The sequence below is a fragment of the Vidua macroura genome, chromosome 9 (assembly GCF_024509145.1).
Source record: "Vidua macroura isolate BioBank_ID:100142 chromosome 9, ASM2450914v1, whole genome shotgun sequence".
In the NCBI taxonomy this organism is placed as follows: Eukaryota; Metazoa; Chordata; class Aves; order Passeriformes; family Viduidae; genus Vidua; species Vidua macroura.
Window position 1 is genome coordinate 2343763 of NC_071579.1, and position 17759 is coordinate 2361521.

The following is a 17759-nucleotide window of genomic DNA, read 5'->3' on the forward strand; positions in this document are numbered from 1 at the left end:
GCGAGGAAAAGGTGGGAGAGACCCACCTGGCCAGAGACCCATGTCACTGCTTTCTCCCTTTGTTTGACCCTTGACTCTCTACCTTCCACTCAAATCCTCCAGAGCCAGGGGTGTTTCTGACGTGTGATCCCTCTGGTACCTACAGAAGCAGGGTTGTGCTCACTACAGAAGCATGTCCTGATAGCAGCCAGCATCTGCACGGCCTGTGTAACATCCTGCTGCCCACCATCCTCTTTGCTCCCTTCCTGCCTCTCTGATAACATCAAGCATCACATCCCCGGGGAAGGGCACCATGAGCAGACACTCAGCTCAAAAAGGCTCAAGAGTGGCACATTCCCACCTTCCCTCCCACCCCTGAAAAGAAAACAGGCACACAGATATTTGCATGGATTATAAAGTATATGGCACCCATGGAGGTTTTTTTTTTTTCCTCTCCTTGTAAACAAATCCCAGTTTTCCACTGCTCTTGGATCCACAGCCCCTGATCATTTTTGGGTTGGCCAACCTTGCAGCAGGCACCACGCATGAACTGAGCATCATTCTCTAGCAGAGGAGTTGAAATCTGGGCAAAGCGCTCTGTGCCTTTGACTCTCAAAACAAACAAATGGAAACCACAGCAAATGGGACGGAGAAGGGGAAAGGGAAGGGAACGACCCATGAATTTCTCTGGATTGCACTGACACAAAGGGAAAATAAAATTCACACAGAGCACACTCTTGCAGGTGATCCAGACACTGTCATGTAAGCAATCAAAGAGATAACCACAACAGAATGAAAATCAAAGAATAAAAATTTACCCAAAACAACCCCCAAAATGGCATGAGCTAGGACGTCTCAGAAATGCTGGGGTTTGTCCATTAGGATCACTCATGCTTTCAGCCCCAGTGAAATAAAATTATTACAAAACAACTTTTCTATTAGGTTTTTTTTTTTTCTCCCCCCAAAGTGCAAGCAATCCCAGCAACGCTTCATGGACGACTTTTCTGGTTTTGTGTTTACCACCCATGCATATAACCCCCACCACAGCACCACCAGTCACAAGGTCTGATCACATCCTTTTTTCCAACAAAAAACTGAACAGGGAAGGGGAAGAGGGAAAAAAGGAGAAAATAGGGAGAAAAAAAGCAAAGAAAATAAAGCAACCCGCCTCCCCCAAAAAACCACCAAATCAAACCTGTTTCCCTCTTTTGTTTTTTTTTTTTTTAAGACCACAAAAGTGAACAAACCAGACCCAGAGAATAAAAGCTGAAATAACCAGAAGGAGAAAACAAGAGAGAAACTAGAGGGAGAGGGGAGAAGGAACGAAAACCCGAACACTAACAACCCAAAATAAAAGAAAAATAAAAACTAACCAGCTGAATTGGGAGTTGAGGGTGAGTTAGCCTGGCTTCCATGGGCTGACACATTGGTAGCCGTGACAGCCGTTTTGGCAGCATAAATATTGGCTTCCTCTTGAAATTTACCTATGTTCTTCTTGTACCGGATTCTCTTATTTCCAAACCAGTTTGATACCTAGAGCGAGTTCAAGAGAAGACAAGGACAAGTTAAGGTTTCAGCTCTGCCAAGTGCACCTGGGTGAGGAAGGTGGATTAGTTCAGGTTAAGCAGCGCGGATTCTTTTCCCCTCAGGTTTTCCTAGCACCTTCCACTCGTGTCTGCCACACCAAGCCCAGGAAAGGTGATGGGAACCCCTTGGGAGCACTGGGTTTGTGTGGGTGTAGCTGGTTCTGCTACACATGGGATGCTCCACAGGAACTACTACACCCACAAAAATCTTAACATGGGTTAAAAAAACCACGACAAAGTCAAATGACCTCAGAGTTGCACAATTTGAGAACAGGTATGTGTCATTTTTATTTGCCTCCTCCTCAGTATCTCTTTGATGGGATACATGCCCTGATTACCAGCATGGCTTTGAGGGAGAACACTCAGAGAATTGACTGGGGCCTGGCTGACACAAAAAATGGCCTCAGTATCAGCAAAGCTCTCTTTTGATCCATCTGAGGGGAATCAGGGCACAAAGCCAGAAGTGGATGCTCTTCGTCCGGCTGAGCTCAGCTTTGCAAGGATTAGCATGAGCCACTTCATGAACCAGGAACTTCAGGGGAAGGATGGAGAAGGAGCACAGGATTTGTCCTAAAACCTAACTTTCATCCCAGGAAAGAAGTGTGTGCCTTGGGAAGGGGTGGAAGATGTTTCCAGTGTGTTTGTCCAGAGACATGCTGATGATATTCCTGTTCACTCGTGGGCACTATCTCACACTGAACTATTTCAGAGAAGGCATGGGAAAGATTCAACCCTACAGCTTGAGAAGCAGCTCTCAGCTTCTTCTTCATCAGCACTGAAGACAGAGAATCAGGGTAATATCTTCCTGTGTGCAGGTCTCTAAACAGAAGACAACTTCCCGCCACTACTGACTTTGTTTGAGAGAGCTTATCAGGATAAAGGCAATGGGCAAACAAAGAGGATGCTGCAGCTCTCCCAGAAAGTTCCAACACTCCTAGAATTGCTTGGAGATGCAATCTTGAGCTAGCAAGACCAACCCCTTCAGTGAGATTCCAAGGACATTCTCCCTTTGCTTGCTGCTGAGCAAGTACATCACTGCTCCCTCTTCCAAATAAATTGAGCAAGAGCCAAAGACACAGAATACAATAATGGATGTTCATCCTTTGAAGCCCATGATTTTTTCCTTATCTTAGGGAAAGCTTGGGCTTGGTGTGGATCACTGAAACCCATAAGCTTTTATTCCTGTGCTGCTTTCTATCTGGAGTGCTTATTAGAGCATCCAGCAGCTTCCACACAGAAGTGGCTTCATCCACCAATTTAATGGCTAGAGGTATCCAACCCTGCGGAGCAGGAAAGAGAAAATGTAACCTGTGGAGACTCAGATCAGTACCCAGCCCAGATCTGGGAGCAAACATTTTGATGGTACTACCAGGAGCTGGTGCTGTTGGCTACGAGCTCCATTCCACCTCTTGGCCCAGCTTTCTCACTAATGACAACGTGCTCCTTCATGATCTTTCCACATGGACATCTCCTCATGACTGCTCTTCTGGCTTCACATCCTGGGTGAACTCTGAGCACCACAGGGCAGGAGGCTGGAATACACAGCCACCACAACCTATCTGCATTTTAAAATCTGTGAAGCACCTGCAAAATCTGGTCAGACTCTGAGTTCAGATCAACTGTGCTCATGACTTGCACACATTCATGGGACCTGTGTTCCCACTTAGTCTCAGCAAAAGCAGAGCCGGGTGTGTGTTTGTTTCTGCCTTACTTGGATGAAGAAGGGAGGCAGATCCTGGAGACAGGCACAAAGCAGCCTTGATACAGCACGCTCAAAACCACCTCCTAAGCGCAGCACTTCTCCTGGGCATTTTGTCTTTGCAAAGGAGAAGTTGTAAGTGTGAACAGATGAATTAGAAGTGAGACAGGAAGCACTGGGACAGCTGGAGCTTTACTTAAGCCAATATGTGCTGTCTCCTGTAGGTAACTCTGGGAAGAAGCAACGTTTGGGTCTTCCAGCCCAGGGGAGGCAACTGGAGTCACTCAGCAGGCACTCAGCACGGTGATGACACCTACCCCTGGATGCTGCTGCTCCTGCTGAAGGCAGACACGCTCCCACAAGGACACCAGATGCTACTGCTGTCTGCAGTTCACTCAAGTGACGAGCAGGCACGTGCCTGGGGCTGGGAAGCAGCCCAAGACAGGGAATGCCATGGGAGCCTAGAGGGGCTGCTAAGCTCACGTGAGGACAAAGCCTACCACAGGCCACAAAGACTGGCTCTCAATCACACAGCCTGCTCCAAAAAGAGAGGAAATAAAGAAGGGCAGGCCTGAGCAATGTATGGCTGAGCATTTGAAGGGCTGACTGCGCTCCTCACAAATCACAGCAGCTCCCAGGTCAAAGCTAAAGACTCCAGGAACTATGTGGCTTCCTTGAACATATGGAAATAATTCGTTTTGTCTTTACTAACCCCCATGTTCTGAGGGATGTGCAAGTCAGGGAGATGTCATGTTCTGCAGCGCAAGGGTAGTGACTGAGAGAAATGACCCTGAGAAATCCCACCCTCACTGAGCACAAACTGTAACTGTTGCACTCAGATCCTTCCCACCTGGACTTGTCCATTCAATCTTATCAAGCAAAACCTGCACAACTCTTCCTACTGCTTTTAATCCCCTGAAAAAAAGACTTTCAGATCAAACAAGCTCTTCTTGCAGGTCAGGCCAGCACTAATTCCTTGAGGAGACTCTGCCCCTCTGCTGCCACATCATTTTGGTGTCATCAGCACCTTGTCTGCACACACAGCCATTGCTCCATGGAGCCTTCATACCTCCTAAATCCATTCTCAGACTTTCCTTTTCCATCCATGGCTTCAATCTGCAAGTGCCATCTGCACTCCCACCCACTCTCACTAACTCGCACTAAACTGATTTAATAATTAAATGCTCAACAATGGACATGGCTGACTGGTCTGAGGTCTGGAATACCCTTCCCCATGCTGAGGTTTCCCACTGGTCCAGGCTTTGAGCTGTCTCACCTGTGAGACTGTGATGCCACATTTCTTGGCTAGCTCTTCTTTGGCTTCCTCACTGGGATAAGGGTTGCTGAGATGGGAATAGAAATACTCATTCAGGATTTCCGTGGCTTGCTTGTTGAAGTTTCGTCTCTTCCGCCTTCATGTGAAGAAAGAATGGGAAATAAAAGGAAAAGGAAAGGGATTGAGCACCAGGGATCTAAAAATAGAATGCAATTTTAGATACTCTTGAGTTTCCCACTTTCTTCCCTCCCCTCTCTGCTTGCATGGAGTGCAAGACTCACGGCCAGGAAGCTTCTGATCTGCCCCTTGCTGGTGACTGCTCTCTCAGCACCTTTCAAAGCAAGCAAATCTCCATCTCAAATTTATCACTGTATCCTCCAGCTCACAGCAGAGTCTGAAAACTGGCATCCAGCTCCTCCACCTGGGAAGGTGACTCCTGACACCTGGCTGTCATGACCAAAGACAGTGCTACTCTGCAAAGCTCTGTGCTGAGGAAGCACAGCTGGATATATCCTTGGGGAAGTCTGTTCCATTCACACCTAGGCATTATTACCTGTCTGCAATCTCTTTCCTTGTACCCCTGGTGTAGCTGCCTCTCCTCCCCATAGCAAGCTACAGCCCAAGCTGCAGTCTGCACCTAACCAGCTTGGGAGATGAAGTAATTTTACAGCAATTTGAAAATCTGGGACAATAAAAACAGTGGGAAAAGAATGGGAATCTAGGGGGGACAGGATGGCCTGGAGGATAAACTTTCATCCCTAACTGAAGTGCACATTTTTCACCACAGAGGCTTGCTGCAATATGCCACAGGATTTGCTTCTGCCACAGCAAAACCAGGATGTGCAATTCTCAAGGTACAGCTGGGAGCCTCACCAATGGATGGTTTGAATTGCAGTCCCCTCCCCTGCTGAGCCACAGAAAACTAAGGGATAAAGAATTCACAGAATTCACAGAATCACTGGGTTGGAAGAGACCTTCAACATCATCGAGTCCAACTCATGCCCGAACACCTCAACTAAACCATGGCAAAAAAAAAAGCAAAAACCCCTCTGCCTCAAGACACGGCCCTTCAGCTGGGCCCTTGTCGTTGTTGAAGCACGGGACGGGAATGAAGAGACTCCATCTTCAGAAGGCAAAGAATGAGTGTTTATTCCAAAGTACATCGCTCTTTTATAGAGAACATCGCGAAGACTAATTTCATTGGTCTTAAGTAAAAACGTTTAGCCTGATTGGTACACTGGACTTAGGTCAGTGTGGCAGAACATATCTATAAACAATATGAACAGAAAACAAGATAATAGATTGTTTACATTCCTCCCGGACTTTTTCCCAGGCTTAGCCTGGCAGAAATCTTTCTCTTTTCTCTCTGACTGAATTGAGAATATCCACAGGCCCTCAGTTTACTCCAGAACCAACAAACCTGCCCAACGAACCTCCTGAACCCGAGGGACAGCGCAGAAAGGTTTGGTGGGGCGTGGACTCACCGTGCGTCCAGAAACCGCGAGCGCAGGATCATGACGGCTTCGCACGTGCTCTGCTTCAGCTGCATCTGGATGGAGCTGAACTTGCGGTGGATGATGCTCACCATCCGCTCGATCTCCTTGGGCGAGATGGGCCGGGTCCGGCTCTGCTCGCGCAGCAGGTTCATCACGTGGGTGGTGAACTCGTTGCACGCCTGGGATGGCAGGAAAAGCAAAAGGAACCCCAGGATGGGAAGGTCATTCGGTGGTGTCGAGGACGGGGCACAGGCAGTGCGGCTATGGGAGGAAATTGAGTGCAGGCCCCGCTGGCTGGGGCTTTTCAGAGCAGGCTCAGAGCAAGAACGTGCTGGTGCTCAGGGGATGATGCCTTAAGATTTTAGCTTTTGTATTTTTCAGATCCTGTACTGCATTAGTGTATAACTCTGAACTTCATATAGAAGTTAGTTAACTCTCTTCACGTTTTGGTCAGACAAAACAATCCTTCTAGGCCTGAGATCCAAGGACACCCTCTGCCTCAGGCCCCAAAAAGGATAAACAATAGTGAATTGGGGGGGTAGAAAACTGTGGGTATCTGACTTCATTACCTGAAGCTGTAATTGGAGAATTAATCCCTGATATGCAAATAGACCAAACTTGCATCTGTCTGAGAAACTCATGACATCGTCCATTTTGGGTGTAGCCCCTTGGGGAGGCTTCATCTGCCCTTCATGTACCTGAAGGCTCTCCATTAAATATGTCCACTTTTATCCTTTAAACTTTGTCTGGCCTCTGTTTCTAGCCAGAAATAGGTATCAGGGAGAGAGAAATTTCCCTGGTCTGCCAAGCACAGGGCATGAGAGACTCCCAACAAACATGCTGGGAAAGACAGCAGCTGATTTCGCTGCTCTCAGGGGGATCATGGATGGAGCTGGAGCACATGAAGCCCTAGGATTCACAGAAAGCATGAAGAAGTCCCAGCCACTGTTTTGCTGGTTGTGACTGGAGGAGCTATAGATTTATCTGAGGAGGACCATGCACCTTTTGACCCACTGCCCCCCCTCCTACAGCCCATCATGTGTTCTGCAGAGCCCCTTGTGCATCACAGGAACAGCTCCCAGAGAGACATGGCCTTGCTCCGTGCTCTTGGCACATCAGGTAAGAAGTAAATAAGGATAATAATTAAAACCTGAGTGAGGCAGGAGCCCTGACAAATAAGGGCAAGCAGGTAACAATCCCAATTAGTTTGCTGCTGGCACAGCACTGTCTGGCTGCTCCTGCTGTCCCCATGCTGTGCCTTGAGGACAGGGCAGCGAGAGGAGCCAGGGGACAAGGGGGGGATTTTGAGGGCAGATCAAGGCCACTTCCCTCTCCCTCATCCCCATGAGCACCTCACTGGCATGATGGGATCCTCTGATTCCCAGAACCAAGCTCCAAAAAAACAGTGGACAGTGATGGCTGGAGAAGCCTTTGGTGCTCCTGGGATGTGGGTGGCTGCTCTGGGGACAGTGTCTGCAGCTCCCACGCCATGATGGGGAAAAGGGGCTGGCAGGGGAAAGAAACACTGGATTTGTGGAATGGTGACATGGGCTTGACTTGCTGTGTCTTACCCCACCCTTCCAAGCTGAATTCCCACCATGGCTCAGACCCAACAAGGAGACATTCCCAAGGCCAGCTCCAGCTGCTGACTCCCATCTCCCAGGATGAGTGCTGGCTGTCAGAGCTCTCAGACATCCCAGCAATTTCAGATCATCTCCTCTTGGCATGAAATAAAAAGCATTAAAGGCAAAACCACCACTGATTGCCGTGCTGACCCAGCAGCAGCCAGACTGAGAAGCCATGAGCTGAGCTCCCAACAGCTGGACTGGAGAGAGTGGGAAGGAGGTGGAAAAAACCCTGAGCCCTGGTGTTGCAGGAATGTGGGTGATGGTACCAGAGATGGTACCAAAGATGTGGACCAGCACAGCCACTTGCAAAGCCACTCAGTGGCAAAACCAAACCCTGTCAGTGGGTTGTGAGAAGGAAAAATGCAGCCCATCTCACCCTCTGGGCCTGGATAAAGGCTTCCTCACCTTGAGGAGCCAAAGAGAAGCAAAACCATAATCAGAACATCAAACAAACAAAAATCCCTGCCCAAGGGGAGGGAGAAGCAGAAGGTTCTTCCCTGAAGCCCATGCCAAGGGCCTCTCCCTAGCCTTGGGTAGCAGAGGACAGAGGTCTCTCTACCCCTCTTCAGCCTGTAAGATGATCCCTCATGTGGTCTCCACTCCCACCCATGTGGGATGGCTGAGGCTCCCCCCCATCTCTGTGCCTCAAGGGAGTGACAGCAAGGGCTGAGGAGAGCCACCAAAGGTCATCCTTCCAACCAGCCCTCTGCCTGCTCCCTGCCTGCCAAAATGCCTCTCATGGCAAGGCTGTGCTTGGCTGCTCCACTACCAGAGCCCTGCCTGGCCACAATGAGTCCAGCTCTAACCCTTCCCACAGCTTGGCCAACGTGGCCATGGGGATGAGACATCCCCCAGCCCTACCACACATCCAGTTAGCCAGGTAAAATGGAGGCTTTTACTGGATCTAAACCAGAGATCTGAAAGCCCACCAGGCCTCTGGCACTGGAGTTGCCCTGTACCCAAAGAGGTGACACCTTCTTGCTCTCATCCATAAACCATAACCTTGGGGTAGAAACCACAAGGGCAAGGTGCACAGTGGCCAAGAGAGGTCTGCAAAACATCTGGAAGCACTTGAAAGGAACTGTTTTTGAGCACTGACCTGCAAAGCTCTTCATGAAATTGTTAGTGTTACCTATAGCTGTGTTCATGACTCAAGTAGTTTGTCTTTTGAGTAATTTACTACAAGAAAAAAGACATTTTTTTTTTTTCCGTGGAAAGAGCCTTTTAAAGAGAAAATATATTCAAGGAAGATTCTGATGCAAGTCTTGCTTGGACAGCTGTCATCACTGAGGCCAGCATATCAGAGAGGCCTTTTCCTTCATAGGGCCAATTCTGGGTAAGATATCAGGGGAGGAGTGAAAAGTGAAAATCCAAGGGGGAACCCATACTAAGACTATCCTCATGCCCCGTCCCAGCATAAAACCCCAACCCTGCCAACCCTAAAAAAGCATGTTCTCACTCCAACACCCAGAGCCATTTGCCCGTACACCCCTAACAACAGATGTCAGCAGCGATCCAGGCTGTGCAGATCCACGCCCTCCCGCTCTGCTCCCACCAGCCCACCAGCACCACCACCACCACCATGAAGGAGCCTGTTACCTGCTCGTACTTCTCCAGCTCCGTGTGGTAGATCTGTCTGATCTGGGAGAGTTTGGCTCTGTAGTCGGAGTGCTCCACCGAGTTGTCGGAGCCGGCTCCTCCGGACGCGGCGGCGGCGGCGGCAGCGGCAGCTGAGCCCCCTCCTTTTTCGGGGCCCGCCACCCCCTCGGCCAGGAGCATGTTGTCTAACCTCATCAGCTGGGGGTCCGTGGGCTCCTCCTCCTGTGCCCCCCGGATGCTCAGCACTGCAGGAGATACAACGGGGACAGGAAAGCCTGAGTCACACCTGGGGCTCGTCCCAAGTTGGGGTTTTGTCCCTTCCCAACAGGTTCCCCAACAGGCATCCTGATGCTACAAGTACTCAGCACCAAGCTTGGATTCACTCATCACTACTTGGCTTCCAGGGGCACTCCAGCTCCCTGCTCCTCTCCCTGCTTCTTCCCCTCCTTCCCGCAGGACAGAAGTAGGGCAGAACTGGCAGTGAGCTCACCACAGAGCTAACCCACAAAGCCACGCTTTCTGCTCGGACAAGCAGCAAAACTCCTAGCAACAGCAACCAAAAAACCCAATAAATGTACCCATGCTTGCTGCCAGAAGCGATAGGGACCATATCCAGACTCAAGCATGAGATGGGAAGGTGGAATTCTGTAGCCCTGATTCCATCTCGCTCAGGGGTCCTCTCATGTCAGCCAACATGTCATTTACATCAACCCCGGATGGCAGAGAAAGGCACACTGAGCCTGGGGCAGCTGTGCCTTGGTTTCCACACCCTGAAATACGGACTGTGGAGAGGGCCTGAAGTCCATGCTTTTAGCCACGCACTGGGAACATGTCAAAAACATGTATGAAACAAATTTTATTCTTGGAAAAATGCCTTTTCTTTAAGAATCCAGTTGTTTCACTGATGTCTAAATCATGCTGAGAAAAGGAGCAACGATGAACTAATCCTCCCAAAGCGACTTTTCAAAAAGAGAATCTTCCTCCCATCTTTGTGCTCCCTGCCTAAATTACTGCTCCAAGTAAAAGTTCTCCTGTGAGGGCTTTCCTGGAAAAACACATGGGAGCACCCCAACAGCTTGGGATGTCCCATGTCTGAAAAATGGAGGTGCCCTATGTGCTCCCCCCGTGTCCCCCTGCAAGGTCTGTGTTCAAACACGGAGTGATAACGTGAGATTTCCACATGCACACACACAGAGCTGCATAGTAAACAACATAAATAAAATAAATCCTTGATGAGCGAATAAAAAAAAGGCATTTCCTAAGGGAAAACAATTGTCTTTCCCCATCTCATCTGGCACAGGGACTCTGAGCACACACACCCCATGAGCACACATTCTTTGCACATCCAGAGCTGGGAAATGTTGAGTGGATTTTGATAAAAGCCATGCCCGGTGACACCTGAGATGAATTTGACCCCCTCCCAATCCACGGCACAAACAAGAACAAGTGCTTATTCCTGTCATTTAAAATAAAAAAGTAGGGGAAGATCTGTTAGCAACAAGAAATAAAATCACAGCAGCTAAAAAACCCTGGCAACCACCGGGTATGGTCTTCCCCACTCTGCAATAAGTTAAAGATACAGCTATTATCAGTATAAAATTGAAGTAAAAGACCCTGTTGAGAGGTTTGGTTAAGACTAAAAGGAGCTTTTCTAAAAAGCCTCAAAGCCTACTGAAATTACTATTTTCAGGACATTTCACTCATTCATTTAATTTTATTTTATTCATACATTTGGATCAGTTACTCATTCATGCATTTACTGGCATTTTTTATTATTAAAATATGCACTGTCAACAAAGGTGGGAAGGTGGGCAGAAAAAAGCCCAAGAACAGAAAAACTGGAACTAAAAATAAATAATTCCACACTAGGGAGGATCATTTCTATATGGAGGAATGAGGGCAGAGTGCCAAATTTGAAGCTGAGCCCTCAGGAGACAGGACCACATCTCCCTCTACCATGGGAGGCTTCCCATGGCACCCAGCCATGATAAATAGATCCAAGGGGAAAGGACAGATTTCATCAAGAAAATGGTTTGGGGTCTATGGTCCATAAACTGAAATATGAGGCAAAAGTAGCCAAATCCCTTAAAAAGAGAAGAGGAAAGTTGACAGGATGCAGCAGGGAGGGAGACTTGCCATGCAAATAAAAAGAATAAATTCCTATTCTTCCAGGACAAAAAAAAAAAAAAAAAAAAAAATCAGTCAATTAAAGCACATCAAAAGCCCAAATACAAAAGGAAAGCAACACAGGTTAAAAAAAATATTAAAAAACACCTCAAATAAACAAATCAAAAGCGGAGTTGCCAAAACAGGCGCATCTGGATTTCAAAAGGGAAATATTTTTAGATTAAAAATCTCAGGAATCATTGACCTGACAGGTAGGCACGAGTGATTAATTAGTTTATGTTTAGAGAGCTGCTTCCTGATGAAAAGTGCTGTGTATTCCTGGGAGCTTTATTCCTGTGCCATGCACAGACCAGCACCCGATGGAGGAGATGTGTCCCCCACAGCAGAGACCTGAATCCAGCCTGGGCTTGGCTGCTCACTCAGAATAAAGCCTGGGAGTAAATAAATGGAAAGGCCAATGTGTCCAAGCAGGACTGATGCTGCTTATTTATCCCTGAAAGGCTGTGCTCAGCCGAGGAGAAGACAAAATGATTATTTAAAAGCTCCTTTTTTATCTTCCCAGTGCTGGACCCAGCTCTGACACACCTCCCGCCAGGATGCCTGGGATGTTGGGCTCCTTGGCAGCTGCCACCCTCCAAACCGCTCCCTGTGATGGGATGAGGAGTTTGGGATGGGTTTGGCAGCACCCAGTCTGTAGTGGCAAAAGAACCCTGCTCTCCCACCAAATTAAAACAGAATAAATGAAGCAGAATGGTCCTCAGTGGTCCAAGGGGCTACAGGCACACAGGAACCCAGTCATCCTCAGGACCCCCATTTGCTGCTCCCGATTAAAGAAAGAGGGGGAAAAAAGGAAAAACAAAAAGAAAGACAGCGATTGGCAGCCGGGGGGCGGGGGGGAGAAGAATTCCTGCAAGACTTTCTATCCTTGGCTGATTTCCTGCTGGCTCGGCAGCCTCTGGAGCTGTGGTGCTTGCCACTAGATGGTGCTCAGCCCTCGCCCAGGTCCCCTGCTGATCAAAATGCATTTTTAGATGTAAATATATACACACAACACAAAAAAAATAATAAAAAAAATGTATATATACACATAGATATATATGTGTTTTATATATATATATATATAGGTGTGTTTTAAAAGTCAACCCAAGGCATGTGCCCTGTCCCCGCTGGCACTGCCCAGCTGGAACATGGCTGTCACAGGGTCACCATCCCTGACGGCAGCAGCAGGAGCACCCGGGAACCATGGAGCCACCAGCCTGTGATCCGGGCACGGTCACCAGCAGGGTCACAGAGACCCATTCCAGCAGCTGGAAAATGGCTCCCAGCTCCCACACTTGCTCCTTCTCCCTTCCTGAGGAAGGATCACAGCCACAGGGTTCAGAGGACATCGACACAGCCCAGGCCTGGGCTGGCTCCGTGGTGTGGCTGCAGTGCAGGACATGGGAAGTGGTGGCAGGACTGATCTCAGAGAAGCAGGTGAGAAGACAAAGCCAAAACCAGCTCCTCGGCTCTGTGCCTGCCCTGCGATTCAGGGACACGAGATGGAAAGTGCCTTGAGCCACCAAAGCTTCCAGATGCTCCAAGATGCTTCCCACAACATCTCCAAGGAGCACCTGCAAAGCAGCCAGCTCCATGCTCACGTGAGATGAGCAGTTAGCACCCCACACGTCCCCACAGGTTGGCACCTGTGCCTGCTGTCCCCTCAGGTCATGCAATCTGAGGTACAGCCAGGGCAGGAGAAAGAGCACTTGCCAGACACCTTTGGAACAGACACAACTCTGGGGACGGCCTGGGGCTGTGAAGACACCTAAGAAATCTACAAAGGAGGGCACCAGGCTCCTCTGGTATCCATGCCACTATCCCCTACCTTATTTACTCAATTTTTTCTGGGAGCTTTTCTGAAAAGCACAGGAGCTGAGCACACAGTCATCTCTCTTTTCCAAGGCCACACCAAAATTCTTCCACATAGCAACTCTTTCCTCTCCACCCCTTCCAAACTCTCCAAATTAGAGGTGTACAGGCAACAGGGACAGAACTACACGACGAAGGCAATCAAACATGCCGGGGATGATGGCAGAAGCTAAGCAGGAGACTGTGGCTCAGCAGTGGCAACAGCAAAGGACCTTCCAGCTCCATCTTTCTTCTAGAAAGGGCAATTTATCCTGGTGGTCAGTGTCTTCAAGCTGAGGAGATGTGGGAAGCAGGGCCAGACTCCATATAGCCCCTCACAAGAGGGTGTGGTGGTGGGACATGATGCCAACCCAGGTTGTGACGATGGAGGAATCGGTCCCCCAGAGCCAGCGTGGCTCCTTCTCTGCTGACTTCAGCAGTCAAAAGCACAGTCCTGCAGAATTTCTGTGACTGCCTGGTTAAGATTCCCTCTGACCTTAGCACTCTCTACAGCTCCTTGGAGGGTGGCTGTGCTCAGGTGGGGTTGGGCTCTTTCTCCAGGCAGCACTGACAGAACCAGGGGACACAGTCTCAAGCTGCACCAAGGGAAATACAGGTTGGAAATTAGGAAGAAGTTTTTCACAGAAAGGGTGATAAAGTTCTGGAATGGCTGCCCGGGGAGGTGTGGAGTCACCATCCCTGGGTGTGTTTAACAAAGCCTGGATGTGGCACTGGGTGCCAGGGTTTAGCTGAGGTGTTGGGGCTGATGATCTTTAAGGTCTCTTCCAACCCAGTGATTCTGTGAATTCTGTGTGAATTCTGACGACACGAGCTGACAGCTCCTCTGCAGCCCCATTTGCTGACACCACCAGCCAAGGGCTGGATCTGGAGGCTGGGCACTTAAGCAAACCCAGCCTACAAAGGAACCCGCTGGGTGGTTTTAATGAGTTTGGGAGGAGCGCTTGTCCTCCAGCCCCAGCTCGGCTGCTTCTGGATGGGTTTTATCATGGCTCTTTCTGCCCATTCCCAAGTCGCTGAATTGCCTTTCCAGGGGGACATTTTAAAGGAGAAGGAGATTTCAAGTAAATGATTGCAACTTATCGAAAATAATGTGCTACTTAGCATCGGAGACAAGCATCCTGGCAGGCAGAAATGGGAAGCAGTGCCGGAGCAGATGGGAGTAATTACGTTGTGATTTTCAGAAGGGTTTTCTTTTCCTGCCTCCACTGTGCCTGAGATGTACTGGGAGGCGGGAACAACCCACCTAACAACGGAGTTTTGGGAGAGGTGGACAGACAATTCCTCTTGTCAGGCTGTGAGGGGACCTTAGATGTCACTTTCTCATGGGGAAACCAGAGGTGTCCACTGCTGGTGGAGCACTTCTGGCTGCTCTCACACAGCCTCAAGTGGGTGAGATGCCTCCCCCCCCACCAAGGCACTCATTTGCCCAACAACACCCAACCCAGACATCAAGGTGTAGCCCAAATCCTTTCCAGTGGCTGCCCCTGAGGGAGGTACAGACAAGGAAGATGTGGCAGTTTCTCCCTGAGAACCCCAAAACTCCTGCACACGTCCATGCAGCAAACAGCCCTGGGACATCAGCTCTCTTCCAGCTTTTTGGGATTTAGGATCAGCAACATTTGCTTGGGGAGATCCAGCTTCATGAGTCACACAAGCTCACTGGAAAACATTGGGTTTTTTTTAAACATTTTTTTTTACAGCTCCAGGTCTAAACAAAAGCCAGCAAACACAGGGACAGCCGTGATGCCAGCAAATGCCTCTCCTAACAAAACCAGTAACCTAATCACCTTACTTTAAACCTATCTCAATATTCCCTCGAGCCTGAGACTATATTGGTGAAGGCTGAGGATCAGAAGACTAAACATGGGACAAGAATATTCCCACCTGCCTCATATTTGAGGACAATTACACCTTCACGGGCTGCACCTTCCTTATGTGTAGTTGCAACCAAGTCAGGGGAACTGGGGTTTGCTTCCTTGGCTGATCCATGATGTCATAGGCTTGAGTTGTTCTTCCCAAACTTTCTCTGTGCAGAGAAGTTGCCAGACTCCATGCACACACCTGAACTCTTGGGTTTTTCTCCTATCCAAGTGTACTTGCAGCCTACTTTCTTCTGAAACATCAAATCCCCCACAGCAAGAAAAATCCAGTCTTGGATCCTACCACAGAATCCTGAATGGTTGACGTTGGAAAAGATCTTAAAGATCATCCCATTCCAACCCGTTGCTATGGGGAGGGACATCTTCTACCACCTCAGGTGTTCCAAGCCCTGTCCAGCCTGTGCCAGGGCCTCACCACCCTCACAGTGCTCTCTCTAAACACAAAGTTGCCTTCAGTATCCAATGCTCAGAAAAAATGAACTCCCAGAGCTTTGTGGAGGTTACTGAAGCACCCCTAGCTGGGTCTTCACCCTGCCAGGTCAAAGGCCCACGGGACACAACAGAAATCCCTTCTTGGCAAAGCACACAGTGTCCACCTTCAATAGGAATCACAGTCTTTGTAACAAAGGTGGAGCACTTCAGTGTCAAGTAATCACAGGAGTTTTAAACCTTGGTTGAATATATTCACCATGTTTACATAAAGCCACTGAGAAAATCAAGGTCAAAATGCAATTACCTATTTCCAAAATGAACAGAAGCTGGAATTTCTAAATACACAGACACACTCCCTCCCGGGGAGCAGGAATTAAGAGAAGCTCATGTTTTTTTTCTTACAATTGACATTAAAGTTCCCCTCCTCACTTCAACCTTTCCAAAAATTACAAATGGATGAACAGATTTTTGCTCAAATTTTCCAAAACAGGCTGCTGTGAGATGAGACATGGAAAAATTCAGCTGTGAAAAGGCTTTTTGTGCATCTACTTATTTTATTTATTTCCCAGCAAAAGGAGGAACTCTGTGAAACCGATGGGCCATTTCTGTCACCAATTTTCACGGTGTGAAGCCGTAAAATAAACCAAAAATCCCAGCAACAAATCAAGAGAGAGGCTTGTACCCATAAGCACTGCAAAGCCACCCCAGATCATTGTAAACCCACCTCTTTTCCCAACACAGGAGAGTGCTTCAGGGCTTTTTGGAAACAAAGCAGAGATGCTTTTAAAGGGGGAGAAATGTTCCTGCAGTCCATAAGACTGTGATGAGATACTCCCACAGAGACAGGAGCAAGTCACATCAGTTCAGAGCAATGGTCCATGTAGTCCTGGAGGTCAGCTCCAGCCATGGCCAACAAGCCCAAGTGGAGACTCAGCCAAGGCCAACAACAGAAGCATCAGATGCTCAGGGCAGCAGCACTTCCCCCAGATCCCTCCTACCCACCACCAGTTTGGAAACTTGCATCACAACTCAAATTCAGATCAATCAAAAATGCTTCCTGAATCAAAAATGAATTCTCCTCCCACTTCATTTTATCAATTTCCCTTCTCTCTCTCTTTCTCGTTTAAATAAAAACTTGGGTAAATTTCAAACCAATTAAACTGCTTTAAAAATGTAACTTGGAAAAATAGTAATTTCCCATCTTTCTGGGCTGGAGGTGTCCAAATTATTTGCTGAATCCAACATAAAAAAAAAAAAAAAAAAAAAAGCTGCATTTCCCTCAAACCTTAACTTTGGGGTGTAGGAAACGGGAGAAGGGAATTTGGCACATGCCAGAAAGTTTCTCAGCTCCCAGCAGCAGCTCTCCATCACTTCAGGAGGGTGCAGCTTGGATGTGCCACGGAAGCTGCAGAAGAGAGACACTTATTTCATAGTGCTGGCAAAGAGTCTGCACCAGTTTTCTCCTAACCCCATCCCAAATGCCAAATGAGTTGCCACAGCGAGTGAGGATCTGGCAGTAAAATGATCAAAAGATCTGGAAAACTATTACTAACATATTCTGTGGAAAAAATATCCCCCCCCCGCCCCACCAAATGATCTAAAATAGCAAAATGATCTGGACAATGATCTAAAATAGCAAAAAAAAAAAAAAAAAGCACAGTGTTGCTGTGATTACTGAAAACCAGATTCTCCGTGAAATGTGACTCCGTGGGGAAGCTGAATGAACACAGATGAGTTCATCTTTCCAGTCTTTCCCTGTATCCTGCTCCTGGCTGACCAGCTTAGCCCATGGCCAGTGACTGAGCCTGGTATGGAAACTTCTGACACCAGCCCCACACACCCAGTTATTGATATGGATGACTGTGGTTCAAATTTAAGTATTTTCTGTTTATCTCCTTGCAGTCCTGATGCCAAAACCCACATTTCCAAGTGGATTCTTTGCTGCAGGCTGGTGGGCTTGGGCAGCAAAACTCCCCAGCTGGAATTTTCAAAGCTGATATGTGGGGACAGGTAGCACCTTCTGCACCGCACACAGATGGCTGAGCAGAGCCTTTAGCAGCAGAAAGCAGGCTGGAAGTGCTTCCACACATTAAAGACAAGGCAACCAGAGCCTAACACCCCACCAGTGGACAAGCCACTTCCTCCC

At 48.3% G+C, this 17759-nt stretch overlaps 1 protein-coding gene across 3 annotated transcripts in view; it reads right to left on the minus strand.

Annotated features, from left to right (window-relative positions):
* The window catches only part of PBX1 (PBX homeobox 1), a 129859-nt gene that overhangs the window by 19096 nt on the left and 93004 nt on the right, over positions 1-17759 (minus strand). For all 3 annotated transcript variants that reach the window (XR_008438388.1, XM_053985303.1, XM_053985304.1), the window contains exons 3-6: positions 9264-9508; positions 6025-6215; positions 4541-4676; positions 1353-1512 (exon numbers count right to left, since the gene is read on the minus strand). Coding sequence is in view for 2 of the 3 variants with exons in the window: in XM_053985303.1 (XP_053841278.1) it covers positions 1353-1512; positions 4541-4676; positions 6025-6215; positions 9264-9508 (732 nt within the window). In the remaining variant the exon portion in view is untranslated. The remainder of the gene's footprint in view (positions 1-1352; positions 1513-4540; positions 4677-6024; positions 6216-9263; positions 9509-17759) is intronic.